Genomic DNA, 23034 nt, shown 5'->3' with positions numbered 1-23034 from the left:
TAGGTTAAATCAAAGCAATGTTTTAGTTAAGTATAATAACGTTACACATCTGTTATTATAATGAAATGCTGTTCGCTTTTGTCCTAGATCAAGCTTCCTGTTTCTTCCATGTTATCCTCGGATGCTCTGCTGTGTACAGACTCCATGTCAGGCATCAACCACGCTCTCTCAGAGGGTTCTGTGGCTTCTGCTCCCTCTCTGGGTCTCAGCCCTGAGACCCCTGGCCCACCAGATATGGCCCAAATGCAGGAGGAGAATAAGAAAAGCCAGGAGGTGAGAGTACCAGTTCAAACACTTTTTTTCTGTCAAGTGCTCACTATGGCACACCTTTCAACCATCTCTCATTTTTAATTTCCCAGGAGAAAGATAAAGAACCAGAAATGAAGTCTGGATTCATGGCCTCTTTCCTAGATTTTCTGAAGTTAGGAAAAAAGACATCTGGAGTGGCAATGGATCCAACATCTGGAGCTGGGAATGGGGACGTTTCTCCGGGAAAATCTGGGGCGACCCATCCACTTTGTCCATGTCCACCTGCTCCTCCTCCTTCGGCCCAAACAGTTTTTGTGGAAGGTGAAAGGGGATCCGGGCTCTCGTTGGGCAGCTGTCCCAGTCCGTGTAAGCGCCTTGATGAGGAGCTGAAGAGAAACTTGGAAACACTTCCCTCGTTTTCCTCTGATGAAGAGGACTCTGTTGGGAAAAACCAGGACTTGCAAAAGAGCATCTCTTCTGCCATTTCAGCTTTGTATGACACCCCTCAGCTCAGTGTCTCCACCTCCTTCCCGACCCCATCCCTTCCACCTCCTTCATCATCGTCTCAGTCACCCCCTGAAATACTCAGTCCTGCACAGCAGCCTCCAGCACTCAGTCCACAGCCCCTCCAATCTTCTGCAGACACAGTAACTCTTCAGAACAAAGCAGTCCATCTAGCCCATGGGTACAATTCAGAGGCAGAAAAGACAGAGGAGGAAGAGGAAGAACAAAAAGAACAAGACAAGGAAGAGAGGGAGAACAGAATGGATGAAGAAAAGAACATAGAAGATGGGTACGAGAAAGAGAAGATTCAAGATCTGGAAATGCTGATTGCTCCTAAAGGTGAGTTTCTTGGGCTCATGTGCATCGTTTATCTGTCTTTCTCATCGTAATGTTCTACCTTTATTCTGTCTTCTGTTAGACTCCCAGAAGGAACCTCCCATGCCTGCTGCTGTGTCCTCTCTTGCTGCACCTATTTCATCACCTTCTCCATCGTTGTCTCCCTCACCACCTCCTCTTCCACCCCCTCTTTCCTCCCCCCTTTCAGATGAGAATACCCAACTAGTTGATAAGGAACCTTCTCTCACTCAGAGTCCCCTGGCTCCCTCCATCCCTGTCTTATCTCCACCTCCACCTCCACCTCTGTTACCTCCTCTATCACCAGCCCTAGAGTCCAGCACGCTTCCCCCATCTTCGCCTCCTGTCCTGCCCTCTCCGCAGCAAGCAGTTGTACCTCCGGCCTCTCCAGAGGAGCCCGTTGTACCCCAGATTCTGCCCCTACACCTGGCCCAGAAGCAGAGTGGTGCAGCTATTGTTGGCAAAAGTGAGGATGAAAGTGAGAGTGGGGGAGAGGGCATCTTCAGAGAGAGGGATGAGTTTGTCGTGCGGATTGAAGACATCAAAACACTGAAGGTCTGTACCTGTGTGTATAAGGGATGACTCTACTACTACTTATTTACTCCTCCTGTCCACTCACATTGCTCCCAGGCTTCTTTCATGGCTTCTTCCTAAGGGTAATGGATTAAATGCAGAGGACATACTGTTGTTGTGTGTCATCGTGTGCTGTGCTTGCTGTGTATCATAATGACAAAAACGATCACTTTCACTTTTTACAAAATAGAAATAAGTTCAAACATTCTGTGGCACATAGAACTTGCCTCTTAGTATTCATAAACCTCACACACAGAGCTTATTTGATGAATATTTATTACTGTTAAAGACTAAGTACTAAGTTTTGGTATAAAGTTGCTGGTTTTGGCTATCTAACATAGCTGGGACTTGTGTGATTGGAGATGGTCTTTACAAAGTGATACTAGTAAAATGTAGTTGAAATGACCAAACTCATTTTCCACATTGTAACTGAAAAGCTTCCATAGCAGTTTATCAGATCAGTACACAGACCAGCTTGTATTATCTTATGCCAAATCACCATAAATCCTACATTAAACTACACTAAATTTGCATTTAGATTTTATTATTGTGGTGCGAAAGGCTATGTAACAGCCAACACACAACACACATCGAATACACATGTACACATGAAATGTATTCTGAGTGTTAAATTATCGCTTAAGCAGTGGGCAGCCATGAACAGCGTGAAGCAGCATGTGGGGATGGAACCTTGCTCAAACCTCCTTAGCCGCAACTGTGTGGTTTTGATGCACCTATGGTGACTGGATGGAGCAGTTTTGAAAAATCCATTCAAGAAATATATTTAGTATTTTCATAGCAGAAGTATGTAAAAACTAAGAAAGCGAAATATGTTTGATGTTTTTCAATCATCTTATTGTGATCATCAAAACCTGCTTCATGAGATGCTCATTAACATGATTAAAATGTTGAATGATTAAAAAAAACATAATTAAAGTGGTAGAGAGAAGTGTGAAAGAGTGAGAAATGCTTTGGACACAAAAGTTATTATTATTATTTTTTTGTTTATTGCATAACCTCACGTGTTATTTCATTATCTTGAGTCTTTAGTTTTGAAAGTGAAAGTGAAGTGATTGTCATTGTGTCTATTGCATTTAACCCATCACCCTTAGTGAGCAGTGGGCAGCCATGAAAGGCGCCTGGGGAGCAGTGTGTGGGGACGGTACTTTGCTCAGTGGTGCAAACCACTCTTTGGTGGCTCAGGAATTGAACCGGCAACCTTCTGATTACGGGTCCATTTACTTACCCACTAGGCTCCCACTGAGCACACATTTTGTTCTGTAGTGTAAAAAATGGAAGAGTCATAAATAAGTAGAAGCATCCAAACTTTGACTGGTAGTCAAAAAAAAAGCTAGCGCAGATTTAAATAAATTATTTGTACTTGTCTCGAACTTGAACTTGTTGATATCATTACTAATGTTGATTTCTCCAATGAAATTTTTGACAAAATATCTTTGTCAATGAACCTTTATGACGTGACGAAAATATAGAGATGAAATATACCATGTAATATTGTTTATGAATAGAAAAATACAAACTATACTGAGATGTCTCTGTTTGTTGAGACTAGATGTTATTTATTTTTGTTGAATTGCATTATTATTATGCAGTATTTATGTTTCCTATGTCTCCTATTTGGTTGCACGTATGATGTAACTTCCTCAATTCCCATTTGCACATTATTTAGATTTCAGAATGCTTGTGGTGGGTAATAGATATACAGTGTATCCGGAAAGTGTTCATAGCGCATCACTTTTTACACGTTTGCCTTATTCCAAATTGTATTAAATCCACACACAACACCCCATAATGACAACATGAAAAACACTTACTTGAGGTTTTGGCTAATTTATTATGTACAAGAGAATTTGCAGACTTTGCCATGAAACTCAAAATTGAGCTCAGGTGCATCCTGTTTCCCCTGATCATCCTTGAAAATTTTCTGCATCTTAATTGGAGTCTACATGTGGAAAAAAATGGTGTATTGGACATGATTTAGAAAGGCACACATCTGTCTATATAAGGTCCCACAGTTGACAGTTTGTGTCAGAGCACAAAAAAAATGAAGTCAAAGGAATTGTCTGTAGACATACGAGATATGATTGTCTCAAGGCACAAATCTGGGGAAGAAATTTTCTGTGACCCAGATTTTTTTCCTGCTTTGAAAATCCAATTGAGCACAGTGGCCTTAGTCAGCAACGTCTTCTGTGCTCAGTGGAGAACCTTCTAGAAGGACAACCATCGGTACAGCAATACACCAATTAGGCCGTATGGTAGAGTGGCCAGACAGTGTACAGAATTCTAATGTACATGTGATTTATCTTTTTTTTTTGTATTTTTAAAAAATTCTCCAAAACTTATTATGTGTTGTTGTGTTTAGAATCCAGAGGCGAAAAGTGCATTTAGTCCATTTGGAATAAGGCTGCAACAAAACAAAATGTGGAAAAAGTGATTAGCTGTGAATACTTTTCTGGATATGGTGGTGGGATATCAGAAGACTGGCAGAAAAAGACAAAGGGACCTTTGGGAAAAATTTCTATACATTGAAGTGGAAAAGTAAACAGAAATGTGTGGTTGAAAAACACAGAGAGAAATGCAGTCACTGGAATGTATATAGAGTATTCTTGAGTCTGCACAGACTTTTAGATGACTGAAACCTGACTAGACTAAAATGAGTATGGATGGAACTAAGGCTGCTAATAAATTAAAATGACCACGCAAAGACTAGACTAAAACTAAAATTAAAATGGGCTGCCAAAAAAGCTATAGTCAATAATTGTATTTCAGTTTTAATGTAAATTGTTCTACAGAGCTCTCAAGATTGTTTGCAGTGATGTAAATGCTGCTTTAACATTTTATAAATTGCAGCTTGCATTGCACACTGGCCGAGAACCGCCTCCTATTTGGAGAGTTCAAAAAGCTCTGCTGCAGAAGTTCACCCCTGAGATCAAAGATGGCCAGCGGCAATTCTGTGCTACCAGCAATGTAAGTGATTTTCTAAATAGGGCCTGTTGAAGCCTATTTTATCACAATCTAGTCAATGAATTTTCATGTCTTATCTTTTCTCAGTATCTGGGATACTTTGGAGATGCAAAAAAGCGTTATCAGCAGCTCTATGTGAAGTTTCTAGAGAATGTGAATAAGAAGGACTATGTGCGGGTTTGTTCCCGCAAACCATGGCACCGACCCTCTGTTACACTCCGGTACGTATCCATATAATAAAGCTGGCTGTGGAGAATAATGGAAGCAGACCTTTTTAATGTTACTGCTTTTGAAATATTCCAATTTTGAACAATCCGGAAAGTTTTCACAGCACGTAACTTTTTCCAGATTTTGTTATGTTACAGCCTTATTCAACGATTGATTAAATAATTTTTTTCCCTCAGAATTCTACATACAACACCCCATAATGAAAACGTGAAAAAACTTTAGCAAACCAAAAAAGGTTTTAGCAAATTTATTAAAAGTATTCACAGCCTTTGCCAGTTCATATCAGAGCACAAACCAACCATGAAGTCAAAGGAATTGTCTGTAGAACCCTGAGACAGGATTGTCTAAAAAAATTGCTGCTTTGAAGGTCCCAATTAGCACAGTGGCCTCAATCATCCGTAAGTGAAACAAGTTCGGAACCACCCAGACTCTTTCTATAGTCATGGCCAAAAGAGAATGACAAATACTGGTTTTCACAATGTTAGCTGCTTTTTGTATTTTATTTCTGTGGTGTGTTAAAGTATAATTACAAGCACTTTATAAATTTCAAAGGCTTTTTCAAAGTCATTTCAATATTTTTCCCCAAGACCTCTGTAATTTGCCCTGGCATGATGTCAATCAACTTCTGGGCCAAATCCAAACCCATTCCTTCATAATCAGTGCTTGGAGTTTGTCCGAATTTGTGGGTTTTTGTTTGTCCACTGACCTCTTGAGGATCGACCACAAGTTCTTAATTGGATTAAGGTCCACAGAGTTTCCTGGCCATGGACCCAAAATTTCAAAATTTTGTTTCCTGAGCCACTTACCCTACTCACGATAAGTTAGGGATATTGTTATTTACATGAGTGCTTTTCCTATTTGCTCTGAATTTTAATGAAATAACTAAAAGTTCCCTCTGATATTACTAATAATGTATGAGAAGAAACACCATTTTCATTAGTTTAATATTTATTACCCCAAAAATTTTCATAGTAACAGGGATAAATTGACAACGTCAGTAGCGGATGTTTCCACCATTCATACCAAAGACAGCTTGATAGCGACGTCTCATGCTCCTCACTAGCCTCATGTTGTTGTGAGCAATTTGAACAGAAAGTTGGGGGTGTCCTGGCGGAATGTGGGGATGATGATGACCAAATCTGTTTTGTGCTGACTGGTGATGCCTGCCCAGACTGTTGCACCTCCTGCACCAAAGCAAACCCTGGGGACCATGTTGACCTCAGTGTATTGCTCATCTTGCCTTCTCCAGAAACTCTGTGCAAGGTGACCCAATACTCATCAGTGAACAGGATGGTAGACCATCGCTGCATTGTCCAGGTTACAAGGTCTTGTGCCCACATCAAACGTTCATGGCGGTGTCTTGGTGTCAGTGGAGTCACCTGCAACGGTCATTGGCATTCAAGCCAAAACGTTGGAGTCGGTTGCGAATGGTTTGTCTGGAAACCCTAGTACCCCTCGCATCTTGTAAAAGGACCTGTAGCATTGTGGCAGTTGCATAACGATGTCTGAGTGCATAGGTACTGGTGATCATTGTGGTCTGTTACTCGTGGGGCTCCACTCCTGGGTTTGTCATGAACTCTGCCTGCGAGTTCTGTGTCTTGATTCAAGTCTGCTGATGTTTTGGTACTATTGTTTATTCATGGCTGTGTTCTTAGGAAAAATCCACTTCCTTGGATGAGAAGCAGCCCCACACATGAATGGTCTCAGGATGCTTTACTGTTAGCACGAGACAGGACTGATGGTAGCACTCACCTTTTCTTCTTTGAACAATAATTTTTGTAAATACCCCAACCAATCAGAGAAAATTACTTTACCCCAGTCCTCAGCAGTCCAGTCAGTGTACTTTTTGCAGAATATCAGTCTGTCCTTTATATATTTTTTGGAGAGAAACCCTTTTTATGCAATGCAATGATGACTGCACATGTTTTATTGCATGGTCAACACTAGATTTACTAAGGCTGCGCAAATTCCCTGGACCTCACACCACCTGGCATCCTGTTGAGCTTCATTTGTTCTTTTGCTTTTGTTCTGAAAACACACCCATTACTTGTGATGCCTGACACATTTGCATTTGTTATCTTAAAACCAAGGCAGGCCGAAGTAAAGGACACACTGCCACTTCTAAGCACTGAAGTGCAGAATACCTCTCGCTGTTCAGTGTCTTTTGCAAGTTGAGGAAGTTCACGCCAGACTTTATTCACCATGCCCAATAGCGTTGCTTTGCGCTGCAGCAGCTTGTGTGACAGTGACAGTGAAGTAAAGAAATTGTCCATCGTGACATTTCTCCCATCATTCAAAAATGGCTCCATCAGATTCATGACCACATTCACTGCCACTCTCTCTCCCTTCTGACGACTGGGGTCCTGTCCCAAGTAAGGAGATGCATTGCAGACATACTTGGTCTTCAAAATGGCCACCCAGAACTTAATACCAAATTTGTCTGGCTTGGTTGCGATATACTGTATGAATGGACAACGAACCTTGGTAGAGAACAGCTGTTCATCTATAGTCATGTGTTCTCCTGGAGTGAAACTCTCAGCATAGTTTTTCTTGAAGCATGTCCAGATGTTGGAGATTGCAGCAAATTTGTCTGTTTTCACCTGTTTTGCCTGTGTGTCCTTGTCATCAAATCGAAAGTGTTGCATAATTGAAATGAATATATCTCGGGGCATTGTCTCTTTGATTACTGGCATCAGAAATTTTTCTGACCAGCAATCCACAATGGTACCAACGGGACACATGATTGCTCTTACAAACAGAATTGAAATGAATACCATAAGTTAATGAAATTCTGCCAAATTCCAGTCCGGCTCTGTTCTGAGATTTACATGAACCTTACTTTAAATGGGTTTATATAAATATCATATGTACTATGACGATGACAAACCTTAGCAGACTTTGTTGGCTCAGCTTGCACAGTGAAGCACGAGTGATTTGCTACTGCACTGGGCACACCAATGGTCTCCTCTACTCACAAAGTGCTGTCCTTTGCCGTCTGGCTCAGAGAGGGCTTCCCAGTACCACGGTGCATCTTCCGTGGAGGCATGTTGGGTTCTTGTTCCGTCTCCTCTTCAGATACTTCTGAGGAGGTATCAGTGACCTGCTGGACAAATTAAATCTCTCCTCCATCAGAATCTGCTTCGTCCATTTCCTGAAGCAAGACCAAAGTACAATGAAGTACAACGATTTCAAGCATCACCCCCTTTTAAAGCATCCAGTCTGCTATTCAGACTCAATCAGCATGACTGAATGATCTCTAGTCTTGTGCTTGTCAACAACAACAACAACATTTATTTCTTATATAGCCCAAAATCACATACAGTATGTCTCAATGGGCTTTGACAGGCCCTACAGTTGACACCCCCCACACTTGACCCTTCTGCACACAAGGAAAAACTCCAAACAAAAAAAACTCTAGGAGAGAGAAAAAAAGAAAGGAAGAAACCTTGGGAAAGAGTGATACAGAGAGGGACCCCCTTCCAGGGTAGAGTGAGCCTGCAAATGGTGTCAGTGCAGGGTTGGATATGATATAATGATAAGTCCTACGGTTGTAGGGTTGGAGAAGTCCAGGATGTATTCAGTGTCATGGTCTAGATTACGTGTCCGTAATGATGTTACTGGTCCATTTGAAGATCCCTGAAGCTGTAGTTGTAATGGTGGTGGTGGCTGTGGTGACCCTCTGGTTTGTTTCATGTTTTGTCCTTGTAAAGCAGTTGTCAGGAACCAGGATTTATTTGCTGGTCTGATCACTGGGGTCTGCCAGTAGTCTGGGTGCTTGATTCCGTGTCTCGGAGAAAAACAAACAGAAGCAGCGGCAGACGGTTGCACTGTACGACCGATACTGAAATATGTGGTTATAGTGGTATATTGGTACTACAGTGGCCCGGTACCCTAACTAGGACAGCCTAACTGGTGAATTTAACTTTGTCTGTGATAAACTGGACTTTATAATTGACACTGCGTCAAAATCAAGTGAAATGAGGGTCTAGGACTTTAGCAAAAAGCCAGAGAAAACATTATCTCAGCAGGTCCTTTTGTGGCAGGGCTGAAATGCAGTCAAATGTTTTTTTTTGGGGATTGAGTTAATTTTCATGGCAAAGAGGGACTTTGCAATTCACTTGATCACTCTTCATAACATTCTGGAGTATATATAAATTGCCATAATATAAACGGAACCAGCAAACTTTGTGAGAACCAGTATTTGTTTCATTCTGAAAACTTTTGCCAATGACTGAAGATCTGGCTGGCCACCTGAGTAATCAAGGAAAAAGGCCTTAGTCAGGGAGGTGACTAAGAACCAGATGGTCACTCTGCCAGAGCTCCTGAGGTCCTCTGTGGACAGAGGAGAAGCTTCTAGAAGGACAACCATTGCTGCAGCAATCCACCAATCAGACCTGTATGGTAGAGTGGCCAGACGGAAGTAAAAGGTACATGGTGTTTTCCAAAAGACACCTGAAGCACTCCTGAAATGAGAAACAATATTCTCTTGTCTGAGAAGACAAAGATTGAACTATTTGGTGTGATTGCCCTGCCTCTCATTTGGAGAAAACCAGTCACCTCAAAACACCAGGACACAGTGAAGCATGGTGGTGGCAGCCTCATGCTATGGGGAAGTTTTTCAGCTGAAGGAACTGGGAGACTAGTCAGGACAGATGAAAAGGGAAAGGGATAAGGAAAGATGACTGCATGCAATGTACAGAGACATTCTAGATGAAAACCTGCTCCAGAGCACTCTTGAACTCAGACTGTGGTGACAATTCATCAGATAAGCATTTACATTACATTTACGGCATTTATCAGACACCCTTATCCAGAGCGACTTACAATCAGTAGTTACAGGGACAGTCCCCCTGGAGCAACTTAGGGTTAAGTGTCTTGCTCAGGGACACAATGGTAGTAAGTGGGATTTGAACCTGTGACTCTGTAGTCTTCTGGTTCATAGGCAAGTGTGTTACCCACTAGGCTACTACCCTATAAGCACACAGCAAAGATACCAGAAGAGTGGCTTCAGGACAACACTTGTGAATGTCCTTGAGTAGTTGAGAGGCCTAGTCGGAGACCAATGGAACTCAAAATTAAATAATTAAACACAACATAATTAAATAAAAAAACAATTGTTTTTCCCCAACAACATAGAGTATTTTATTTGATTTCAGCTGTTTTTATTCCAAATTTGTTTATTCACAGTTTTAATTTATTTCATAATGCTTCTTGCCAGCAGAAAGACTTTGTCCATCTTCCATTGGGGTTCATTTTGCATTCCACATTCATCACCCATCCAACCTGCCACAATGTAAACTGGGATTATGCACGAACCAGGAATGATTTATTGTTACGTTATGAGCTTGGACTGACAATATTGTGAATGAATTGAGCTTTATTCGGAAGCACCCTCTCATTTCGACAAGTTGTGTGTGAAGCAGACACACTCTCTTCCCGCATATATGGGTGTTATTTAGAAAACACATTGGTGCAAATTCTATATCAAGTCTATATAATGTTTTTATGTTTGTTTTTATTTTGTTTTATTTTGCTTTATTTTGCAAGCTGGTTATTGGATGCCGCTACAGCCAGTCAGAGAATCACTCAATAATCTGGCAACACTTCTCCACGGGAATAGAAAAGTGATCGGTGCCCATGCAATCCCAACAATGCACTTGCATGATGTCGGGGTAGCCTGGGTGTGCAAAAAATTATAATAATAATGTCTGATGCCATTGATGCCACTTCCACCACAATGTCGCTCATATAAAAAAATTCTATGGTCTGGTTAAGTCCAGCTCGTGTGAACAGTGATTGGTCAGCAAACATGAACTTCCAGTCTACAGTAGCAATCCTAGCACGTTGTTGCTAGGCCATTGGGAAAAATGCCATTTTGACAAGGCTGACTCTGATAAAAATGACTTTTTGGAATAAAAATAACTAAAATGAAATAAAAGGCCTCATCAATAATCTATGTTGGAGAAAAATAATGACCATGAAATAATATTTCACAATAATAAGTTTATATAGCAGAATCCATATGTTTATTTATTCCATTATATTATATTTATTTATTTAGTTTTTAACTCTTTGGAGTTCCATAGAGACCAGACTTCCGATTAAATCCGATTAAATATCTCTAGAGAGATCTTAAAATGGGTGTGCACCGACGCTCCCCATCTAACCTGATGGAGTTTGAGAAGTGCCGCAAAGAGGAATGGGTGAAACTGGCCAAGGATAGGTGTGTCAAGATTGTGGAATTATATTCCAAAATACTTGAGGCTGTAATTGCTGCCAAAGGTGCATCAACAAAGTGTTGAGCAAAGGCTGTAAGTACTTATGTATATGTGTTTTTTCAGTGTTTTTATTTTTGTTACATTTGCCAAAACCTCAAGAAATCTTTTTCACATTTTCATTATGGGGTGTTATGTGTAGAATTTTATCCATTTTGGAATAAGGCTGTAACATAACAAAATGTGGACAAAACTGTGAATACTTTCCAGATGTTTTTATTGCAATACTGGCAAACCGTTTATCAGCATTATAGCAGTCATTGTTAATTCCTCCAGAGTTAACAATAGGTATGTCATCTACCAGAAACAGTAGGTATGTCATAATACCAGAAATGTGTTAGTCTATACCAATACCAGTACAATTACGTGATTATTGATACTGTATGTAATACTATACCAAATTTAGTTAATTGACTAAGAAAACAGAAGCTTACTGTGAACGTAGATACATCCTCCCACTGTCCTCTAGCTTCTTCCCTCTGTCTAATAACATGCATGGTAAGTGGATTTAGGATTAAATTGCTCATAGCGTTTGTGCATGAATGGAAGCCTGGCCTCACTTTGGCCAGTGATTCAAGAGATTCTGTTCTAATGGCCTCCTCTTGCTGGTACCTTTACAATGTTTTTATGTTCTGAACAGTTTGGGTCTTGCTTTGGACCGTGGCAAAGTGGTTTAGAAGAGTGAACTGATGATCTGCAGTTGTTTATAAATGGCTCCAAGAAGACCCATTGTTTGCTTTAGAACTCCTACATTAAGAGCCTATTGTTCTGAGTTTTGGTTTTAATTAATGCTTTCAAACTAAACCTTTTAATGCTGACAGAGAAGCTACCAGCTAGAGTCCATGATGATGATTATGGACTAGAGTCTTCAGCACTACATATATAAAAATAAGTATGTTAGTATATCTTTGCATCTATATTTTGGCTCAAATGTATTCAAACCAAATTTTTCAAATTGTGTATGTTGTGCAAAATGAGTTTGAATTTAGCCAGACTTGTTCTGGCCTTTTCAATGGCCAGTTTGTGTTCTTTTATCTTTCTTAATATTGAAAATTATACATATTCTTTGTTTAATCATGATATTCAAAGAGTATTGAAATAAAGGGCATAGTTATAGTTTAATCAGTTTTTTTGTAACTTTTGCTATGCTTAGGCGCCAGTCTCTACAAAGAGTTTCTGCCCTTCAGAGCAAACAGCCCACAGCACAGGTAGAGCAAGATGAGAAGGAGACACAGAAGCAGAAAGACAAGAACAGCATGAAGGAGGAGGAGCAACAAGAGCGTGAGAGAGTGGCCAAAATGTGTGAGAAGGAGAAAAGAACCCAGCCACCTCAGCAGAAGATGGAGAAGTGGAGTACTTTTGAACAAGTGAAGTCAAAAGAAGAGAAGAGAAAATCACATTTCTGTCAAGTAAACGCAGAACCTCCACCTAAAAAAAGAAGGAAGTGGCTGAAAGAGGTCCTCTCATCATCTGAAAGCAAGTCCTCTGCTAGCGAGGATGAGAGTGAGTGTGATGCTGATGTTTATGCGTTAGTTTCCCTTTAATGAATTAAGACTAATCCTGGAACAAAAGCATCTTTAAATGATTGATTTTGCAAAAGTTATATTGTAGTCTTAGGCTTAAGCTGACACTTTGTGTTTTAGAGACAGACGACAGACAGCGAATGTTCCTCTTTCTCCACAGTGTCTGTAAGGAAGGGGCTGAACACTCGTGCAATGAGAGAGATGTTCCGCAGTTATGTGGAGATGCTGGTCAGCACTGCACTGGACCCTGATATGATCCAGGCACTGGAGGACACAGAGGGTGAGTCTTTAACTCATGGTGTTATATTTATCCTGTGACACAGTAAAATAATAATAATGGTCTCTACTGATATGGTAGTCTTTTAGGGATAAATCATTATTCATTACCCTTCCAGGGTCGCAAGAGCGTTGAGCGTGGTCACTGTGTCTGGGATTTTAACAGAAGGCCAGAGTGAACAGATGTGTTTTAAGTAAACAGACCCATGATCAGCCACTGAGGTGCCACTGAGCAATGCACCGTCCCCACACACTGCTCCCCAGGTGCCAGTAGCTGCCCACAGCACACCAAGGTGGATGGGTAAAAAGCAGAGGACCCATTTTGTTGTGTGTTCACTTTCAAATAAAGTCAGTCAAAATCTTGACTCCTCAGTTAGCAGCATAGCAGGTAGTGTTGTAGTCAAGACCACCTAAACTAAGACCACGACATTGCAGAGACCGGAGGGTACTAAGACCAAGACACTGCGAAGACTTGAGGGTACCAAGGCTATGCCGAGACCTGAGGGCACCAAGGTACTGCCAAGGCTTGAGGGTACCAAGACAGAGACACTATAGCAAGATCAACACCAAGGCTAGTTGAGACCAAGACCAAAAACAGACTAGGACTACAAAATATGCATTGGCATTTACATTTACAGCATTTATCAGACGCCCTTATCCAGAGCGACTTACAATCAGTAGTTACAGGGACAGTCCCCCTGGAGCAACTTAGGGTTAAGTGTCTTGTGTCAGGGACACAATGGTAGTAAGTGGGATTTGAACCTGGGTCTTCTGGTTCATAGGCGAGTGTGTTACCCACTAGGTAGGGTAAAACATTATCCCACTGGTTCTTTAGATTCTAGCATGACTGAACTAAAAAAAATACATTTGTGTTCATTTTTACATCCAATCAAATGGCACGCTTCATACATATCGACATTTCTAGCCACTGCGGGACTACAAACGGTTAGGGGAACTAGTATTAATGAGAATAATCTCACAAAGGAACTTTAATGTTATGAATGAAATAAAAATACAATTTTCATTAGAATCTCTTGAACATGATCGTAAGAACAACACAAGATAAAAATAAAGAGAATCAGTTTGGTGTAGTGAATTGAAAACTAAATAAAAAAATTTATTTACACTATGGCTCCATTAAAAAAAATACTCTCACAGAGTTCTCAATTAGCATTAACGTCGGTGCCTTGCACAGGATAATACAATTTTATCATCTAGCTATGTTTTAGAATCGTAAGCTTCAGCATTGTAAATTCACTGTAAAACTTTATAATTCTCCACTGCTCTACAGAACACACAGTGAATCATGTATTACCCCCTTTCCACTGCTCTGAATCACATGCCGGTTCCTGATTTGAGAACCTGTGACGTAGCAAGCGGTGATTGGCGGCAGAGTGATTGGCAGCTTTACAAGAGAAAATAGCAAAGAGCCGGTAACGTGGAGTGAAGAAATTAAAGCTCTTCTAGCTATATGGACGTCCACAAAAATTCTACAAAAAATTAAAAGTGCTCTACAAGAACATGTATGAACAAATAAGAGGGACAAAAAGAAGGGGCTGTGTAAACGTGGCAGCGGTGGAGATCCAAAAGAGTTCTATTACAATGTAATGGATTTGGTGCTGGGATTATTGTTTAGTGGGTGTTACCTGTGATGTATCATAATGTGCCTCATGCTCCTGTCTAGTGTAAATGTGGTTCCCAGATCAGCACTGGCCAAGAACCAGGACCTGGCACTAGCACCATTGTAGTGGAAATGAGGTATTTGTGGATACAATACTACCTAGATACAGTTAGTCTTTCAACAGGACATTGCAACTTGCCACACTGCAAAAATGGTTCAAGACTGGTCTGAGTTTGAGGCTTCCAAATTCTTCATATCTCACCACCTCAAAACTTGTTTACTTTGTTTTATGATGTACAGATGAGCTATATCTACCCCCCATGCGGAGGATTGACAGCATTCTTAGTGAACAGAAGAGAAGGATCCTGAGAAGAGTTAACATGAGTTCCCTGCACCAGGTACAGTCTAACCATCCAAAATACTGATTCAGTGTCATCCACTTTTCATTATTTATCTATAAAATGCAGTGTTTAATTTACATTCAGTGGTTTCATTTTATACCATTTTAGGTGTAAGAAAACTGACAAGACCGAAATTATTAAACATTTCAGCACTTTAATAGAATATCTTAATAAGGTTTTAAATAATTGCTAACCGTAACTTCTCATGTATGCTTTGCAATAATTAAATTTTAAGAATGTCATTACACCCTGATTATTGCCACTCCCAGCTTTTGCCCTTTTTGCTTTAAAAACAGCATTTATCCAAGAGCAGTTCAGATTCTAAACTCAAAATAAACCATTATCCATATTCATCTTACCATGGGCAGTAATGTGCAATATCTTATCTTTAAGATAAGATATTGTTATCTATATAAATAAAATGGCAACACCTCTGGCTTTGCATGAAAAGGGAACTTGCAAAACCTGTGAAATCTTGTTCAATCGTTTTCTTGAAAGAAAGTAATTTCAGTGACTTAAGACCCTGTGGTGCAAGGTGGGAACATGTAAAGTACATACCGGCACCAAGCACTAGTGCATTTTAGGTGTTTTAGAAACACAGAGACTGACTGATATTGACTTATATTGTATTCAGTAGAATTCATTTGAGAACTACAGACAGATAAAGTAAATAGATAAAATGTTTATATTCACGTTATTGCACAGTGCGCTAAGGTGGCAGGAAGTCAGAGATGGGAAAAGGGGTGCAGTAGATCAGTCTTACTTTATATAGCTGAGCTGAGTCGAGTTGATTCTGTGTTGATGTGAACTCAGTTCCATTCTGTGGCCCCTAAAATGCCATCTTTGTGTGGAAGCAAGGCAAGATTAAAATTTTACCATTTTAGAGAAAAATGTTCTTGTATGGACAGGGCCTAAAAGTAAAAAAAAAAAAAAAAAAACTATATACATTAATATTCATTTAATTTGCAACAACAATCATAAAATTAATATTTATAGATTTAAAAATAATAAATTACAGCAGTTTGGGAAATGACTCCTTTACCTTGAGTAATTAGTTGTTACTAGGGGCTGCAAAAACATTGCAGTCAATATTTTTAAAGAAAGGAAATGCTGATGTTTGATGATTTAATTATTTAAACCTCGGGGTTGTTTTAATGCTGGGAATAAGATTAATGTTTTTTGCATTTTTGAGACGTATCAGTACTTCTCACTGACAAGTGAACTGCATTAGTTCTTTATTGCTTGAATCCTTAGATTTCTGTGTAGTTCATTGATACTACATTATAAAAATAAGACTAGACTCTGTTTTGTTTATGTTGTTAATTTCTGTTTTATTTGTTTAGGAAGCCCTGCACATCTATCCCCAGATGTCAGCAGATCCTGGAGATTCTTCCACTGTGAGAGTCCGACTGGGGGGTGAGGGGTACAATCGCAAAACCTTGAATCGTGTTAAAAAGAGTCTTCCCAAACCACAGGTACGGACTGATGCTTTGTGTGAGCGGTGAGCAGCCATGAATCTGGCCCAGGGATCAGTGTGTGGGAATTAGGCATTACCATCCACCATTTGTATTTATCATTGATTCATATAATGGTGTCATATGGACAATTCATATAATTCATATACATTTCAAACTGCTAAATTCAGGAAATTTTAACATAGAAAAGCTTGTACAGTTGTATCAGTTGAACTCCTAGTTACTAATGTAAATGTAAAATGGCAATTCATGCCTCCATAAAGCATATCAAGCTAACAGTAAGGCAACTTAGCAAATGATTTTCAAAAAATTTTATGCACTCTGCCTGGCTTAAACATTGCTGGACCTCGGCCCCTGTCTGGCTCCACCTTCCAGACACTCCCTGTGGATGTGGCCTATGCAAATTTACTATTAAGTCTGGGAAACACTATGCACGAGGCTGCCTGATTCGTCTAACTTTCCCTATTGGCCCATTGTGGAAAAAACAGTTGGACCAGGGCCTGCAGTACTACTTTTACTTGTACCAGGGACCACCCTTGTAGGTAATGGGATGATGGAGGGCCACTATGGCTGGTGATAAAGGGATGGACTCCCGGGTAGGAGGAACGTCTGAAGAGGCACCCAGCCAGGGCAGCACGTGACTAGAAAACTCCCCACTTGACCTCTCTGGGCCTGTGAGGTGCCCAGCCATGGCTGCCTGCCATTCCTCGCTCCTGGACCAGGGGAGAAAGGTCAGGCATGTGAGGACAAAGTCTTGGACCGAGAGTTTACTTTCAATGGATCGCAGCGATCAAGCTGCTTTGCCACATACGAAACTCTGACCCAGAATCAGGTTGTCTAAAAATGAATTAGCACCATGTTCTTCACAAGCATGCATTGGGTTATTTGCTGTTTGACATTGTTTGATGCTGTCCCTGTTTAGTTTACAGAGATTTTAATGAATAACAAAGGTGCCAAGTATATGTGTAAGACATAGTGTGTGTTTGTCAGGGGAGCAACTTTGGGTTAAGTGTCTTGCTCAGGGACACAATGGTAGTAAGTGGGATTTGAACCTGGGTCTTCTGGTTCATAGGTGAGAGTGTTACCCACTAGGCTACTACCACCCTGTTAAAAAATTGCATGTACACCGTCCAACAAGCTTTGCCGAAACCAGGGATTGAACCAGGGACCTTTAGATCTTCAGTCTAACGCTCTCTTAACTGAGCTATTTCAGCTCAGCCTCACTATCCATGGTCTGGCTGTCCGATGCAGTGCAGTTCCCAAAGCAGACAGTGATGCAGCTGGTCAGAATACTCTCAATAGTTCCTCTATAGAAGGTGGTCAGGTTGGGTGGTGGGAAACAGATGCTGCTGCAACTTCTTGGCTAACAAGCTGTTGAGATCCCAGGGGAGGTTCTCCTCTAGATGAACACAAGATCCGTCGATGTTCAGTGGAGAGTGGTCACTGTTCTCTTCTGTAGTCAACAATCATCTCTTTACTTTTGTCCATGTTTAGAAACAGATTGTTGACTTTAATATTAAAATATAAAAATATTAAAAATTAAAACAGCAGCAACCAAAAACATTAAAATTAAAAAAATGAAATTAAATAGTAGCATTCACACAGAGATGTTGAATAATTGTGTTTAGAATTTAAACTTTGCACCAGCTGAATCTGAACCCAGCTCCTAACCCAAGTACGTGCATCCGGTGGTTCCTCTGGACGGAAACATAAAGGAATCAGAATCAGAAACCTAACAGAATTTAGTTCATCCACAGTTGAAAACATGCAGCCGAATCTGAATTGCTCAAACCAGCAGGTTTAATTTGAAAGTGATTAATTTTCATAGAAATGCATTTTACTTTCTTTTAATACACAATTCAAACACTTCAGTTTACTCACAAGTGTTGATTTGCCAATACTGACTCAAGTAATTCAGAGGTAGTGATTCAGAGGTAGCCAGATCCTAAAATATTCAGAGTACTGTAGCCCTATTCTTGAGTGACAGCACAGAGGGTGTCATAGAGAGTTGAGGGGTTCTGTCTGTGCAGGAGTGTGTGAGGAGAGGGGGAATAAACACCACACTGGAAAGGCCTTAGAGGCAGGTAGTCTATGGTTAGCATTATTTTGTGGTGCTGTTTGCAGTTTTGATAACTGTTGTTGTATCGTTACTCTGCAATAGTTCTCAATGTTGGTGAGAACACTTACCATTTTCCCAGGTTCACCTTCCAAAGACTTAGTCTGTGCAAAATTGATTGATTTAATATCAATACTTTTGCAATTTTACTCAAGTGGAAATTTAAATGGAGTACTTACTGGAGTAAAATTTTACCTTGGCTAACTGTACATTAACTCAAGAACTCACAAACATTGTTTGTGCACTTTGTCCACCACTGGTCAGGGTATTCGGTGACTCCACTGGTTGGTGGATTCCACTTCCTGCCCAATACAAAGACTACTGCAAAGGACAAAGGGTTAATAAAATATGTAATTCTTTCTTTCTTTCTTTGTCTCTCTTCCTCTCTTTCAGGACCTTAAGCTTTCAACAGAAACCTGTCGAATCTACAGCTTATACCACTCTCTTCATCACTACAAATATCACACGTTTTTACACTGCAAAAAAGAGGTAAGCAATTAACACACAAAATACAATGTTAATCTTAAACAGGGTGTATTACTTAAAAGAATTACTTGTTGCTATAAGGGTTGTCAAGAAATTGATTAATCGATGTTAAAATTGTGAACAGATTGGTGTTTAACAGTTTCTTGCCTGTGACATTTCAAATATTTTATGTCAAAAACATTTTTTTTGTATCTTTGACATTAGTTGCAGTGTACTGGTGTTAAGTTCACACTGCTCTCCCTCTGAGTGACAGAGTGAAATGGTGTCGTGTGTTTCTCTGTGTGTATTAGGCAATGTAAAGCTCCTCCAGGCTAAAAGGGGCAGGGTTAACATGCTGAAAGGGGATTTCACAGGAGCATAGGAATCAGATGGCTAACAGTTTCAATAAATACTGGATTTGCTAAAATCATTCTGCATGCATCCATTGGTGTACAGCATTGTTCAAATAGCAGTGCAATGTGACTAACCAGAATAATACAGGTTTTTAGTATATTTTTTATTGCTATATGGCAAACAGTTACCAGTAGGTGCAGTAGATTCTCAGAGAACAAAAAGACCCAGCATTCATGATATGCACGCTCTTAAGGCTGTGCAATTGGGTAAATAGTTGAAAGGGGTGTATTAAAAAAACAGCAGTGTTTATACTTCGTGATCTGTTTATTAAAATGAACACCAAATATATTTTTCTAATGGCCATTTCCAGGTAAAATTATGTTTGATTTGTTGATTGGATATATAATTTTTTATAATCTATCCCAGACTGACAGTATTGAACAAGCCTCGGAGGACCCTGGCCAGGAGGAGGTGGTACAGCAGTGCATGGCTAATCAGAGTTTCTTGGAAACTCTCTTCAACTCATTCATCGAGCTCATGGCCCTCAGCTCCAAAGCCTGAGCAGGAGCTCTTGTTTTGGAACAACGCCAGAATTCAAACTCTTTGGTGTGAACAAGTGATGATCTAATTTTGCAGGTTTTGTGGTTCTGAAAGACAACGAGGGAGTGGAGCGGTTTCTTTACACTGTGACTACTGATGTGTGTGGAGAAGCTGACCATGTAGAGGTTCTTTTAAAAAATGAATCTCTTTTACCTAAGTGAAGTCACTGTGAGAAAGAGTGAGCTGTTTTTATTCATGCAAAGGATGCAGTAAGTAAACTAGAATACATTCAGTGTATGATGTATAGGTGTACTGTACAAGCATTTTTATTATTTATACAAAGATGTTTTTATGAGGAGCCTGAAATTAACAAGTGTTTGTTAGGCTTATAATTTTTTATTTAAAGATTACATGTTTTTTTTTTTTTCATCTTTAAAAAACGGTCTTCCTTTTCGCTCAAAATAAAGGGTTGGTGTAGAATGTGGACATTTCTATGGCTTCAGCTGATGAGGGAAAAATATTCTGTGTATTCACATAAATGAGCTAATATAGCTTTCAGTTTTTCTTAAGAAAGGGTTACATATACAAATGAGTTAAGGCTGTCATTTATATTCTCCTATATTTGCGTTTCCTGTATCATGAGATTTATTTTATGACAGTCAATTCCAAATACAGTTTGGTGTAAATATTGTATATCTTCTTCTGCCATGACCCTTTTTCTCCTCCTCTATTTGGCAAATAAACTTTAAAGTACAGACATTGTCATGTTATTTTTTGTCTTTCAGCAGGTATGTTATAAATCATTCTGAGGTAAAGGAATGATGGTGTGTGACCTTTCCACTAGTGGGTTATTGTCCCAGTCATGGCCTAGTTCACTTTTAGTTTAGGACTAATCCTAAAAACTGTCAAATTGTGCTTTACGCAAATTAATGGATAATTTAATTTCTTCTTGAACCATGAATAATCAGAATAATAATCTGTGAAGAGCGCCAGTGGCAAATTTGCCAATCTGTTCTCTGGCAAAAAACAAACATGCTGCATGGGGTTGAGCAGTAAGCACAACCCCCACCTTGGAACGGTCTTTGTTGGCATCTGATAGGACAGCACAGTTCCCTCTTGCACCTGTCCGAGTCAACCAAAGGTACATCACTGGAAACAGTCATTGTGATCATGGGAGCTTCATCAGCAGGAAGGTCATGGTTCACATTTTGGACTTAAAGCATAAATATTTCCAGCAGAGATGAGCTAACACCTTTATAGAAGTTACTTCTTTGAAAAAGATAAACATTTCAAGTAATTGAAATGACAAGGTTTGTGAGTTACCACTGAGGTGCTCTTGAGTAATGTACTTTACTCACTCACACTCAAACACTCAAATTTTGCTGTGCACTCAGTTACAAAATTAGTCACTGTTAGTTTTGTTTTTTTATTGATAACAATAAAGACCTGATCCCTTCCACCAGTCTTCTTTCTCTTGGCCTTGCCGACAGGATAACCACTTTGCTTGCCAGACCAGGTTTAATAGCCCTCTATACAAACAAGACATTTTTTTACAAACATTGAAAATATAAAATGAAAGCATCAGATTAGTTACCATAGTCTTTGGTATATGCCATCTTTGTTGGATTTTTTTTATTTTCTTGGACAAATCATCACCAACATTGCACTGACACCAATTGCAGATTCACTCTACCCTGGAAGTGGATCCCTCTCTGTATCACTCCTTGCCAAAGTTTCTTCTTTTTTTCTCACTCCTAGTGTTTCCTAGTGTGCAGAAGGGTCAAGTGTGGGAAGTGTCATACATACTGTATGTGGGTTTTGGCTATATAAGAAATAAATGTTGTTGTTATCAACATGCTAAAGACCTACTTATACAGTCTAGCCTTTAACAACACTCCCCTCACCATTAATAACACTGCAGTACTTAGAGCCATTGGAAATGTCTAGTTCTCTGGTTAGTTACTGTTATTAGTTGCTAACTCATCACTAATTCACTCTTCTCTTTTCTTTATCTTTCACCATCCACTCCAACGTGGATGTATATTCACATTCGATAGTCACCTCCTGGGTCTGTAACACACTACCTGGATGCTACTTCATTATGCACAAGTGGACTGCAATAACCTTCATATGCCATAATTTTTTGGATGTATTTCAAGATTCAAGATTGGTTTATACAGTGTACTGAAATAACGTTTCACATAGACCCCCATAGTGCAATCCTAAAAGAAAGAAAAATATGTGTATATATATATATGTATATACACACTAAACTAATCTATACTAACTATAACTAAATTCTGTACAGATCTCTATAAGAGAAAAGTAATACTTTTCTGTACAATGAACAGGACATAAATCGACAACATCATGTAGGATGCTTGTAACTGGATATGTTGGATATTTCAAACAGGACACACAAGACAAGACCTACATGTAACACATTTGTTACAAATTTAACACGTAAAACCACTGGATGGGTTGCAGAATGGGTTCCCCTTGCTGAGCCTTGGTTCATCTCAAGGTTTTCTTCCTATTAGAGGGAGTTTTTTCCTTGCCACTGCTGTCTCTGGCTTCCTCACCTGGATCCTTGAGCACTGTTCTATTTGTTAGGCACTTAATGACAATGTCCATCTTAAAAAGCACTTATAATAGATTGATTGATTGATATCAATGTACTTTTGACTAGTGAAAAGTCTAATTGTAGATATCCACAATTGAATTTTGACTAGTAATAACTTACTTTGAAACATCCAAAACGATAATGACGATAAATAAGATATCTTTAACTGTAAGTCCATTATAGATATCTACAATTAAACTTTTGATCGTCACAATGTAGTTAAAGATAAAGATGTAGAAAGATATCTGGAATTTCGATTAGTCAAAACTAAATTGTAGATAGTTTTCACATTGTCAATAAGACTAGACAAAATGTAATAGTAGATATCTTTAATTCTACTTTTGATTAGGCAAATTGTAGTTGCAGATATCTAAAATGAAACTTTTGACTAGCCGAATGTTCATCTTTTATCCTGTCTACTTCTTAAATGTTAAATCTGCTTGCCATAGAGCAAGCTCCATTTTTCTTGACTCTT

At 39.5% G+C, this 23034-nt stretch overlaps 1 protein-coding gene across 3 annotated transcripts in view; it reads left to right on the top strand.

The window, feature by feature from the left end:
* prr12a (proline rich 12a) overlaps nt 1-20695 on the top strand; it is a 33923-nt gene extending 13228 nt beyond the window's left edge. The window contains exons 5-15 of one of the 3 annotated variants that reach the window (XM_028965513.1): nt 88-273; nt 360-1092; nt 1172-1662; nt 4549-4665; nt 4750-4883; nt 12319-12668; nt 12849-12968; nt 14886-14983; nt 16330-16383; nt 18971-19066; nt 19823-20695. In XM_028965513.1, the coding sequence (XP_028821346.1) occupies nt 88-273; nt 360-1092; nt 1172-1662; nt 4549-4665; nt 4750-4883; nt 12319-12668; nt 12849-12968; nt 14886-14983; nt 16330-16383; nt 18971-19066; nt 19823-19957 (2514 nt within the window). In that variant the 3' untranslated portion in view covers nt 19958-20695. Of the gene's footprint in view, nt 1-87; nt 274-359; nt 1093-1171; nt 1663-4548; nt 4666-4749; nt 4884-12318; nt 12669-12848; nt 12969-13083; nt 14842-14885; nt 14984-16329; nt 16462-18970; nt 19067-19822 lie in introns of those variants that run through there. The other 2 variants (XM_028965512.1, XM_028965514.1) reach the window with 2 other exon arrangements.
* The last annotated feature ends 2339 nt before the right edge of the window (nt 20696-23034 follow it).

Source organism: Denticeps clupeoides, chromosome 2 (assembly GCF_900700375.1).
Source record: "Denticeps clupeoides chromosome 2, fDenClu1.1, whole genome shotgun sequence".
Classification (NCBI taxonomy): domain Eukaryota; kingdom Metazoa; phylum Chordata; class Actinopteri; order Clupeiformes; family Denticipitidae; genus Denticeps; species Denticeps clupeoides.
This window is presented reverse-complemented; position numbering and strand designations above follow the sequence as displayed.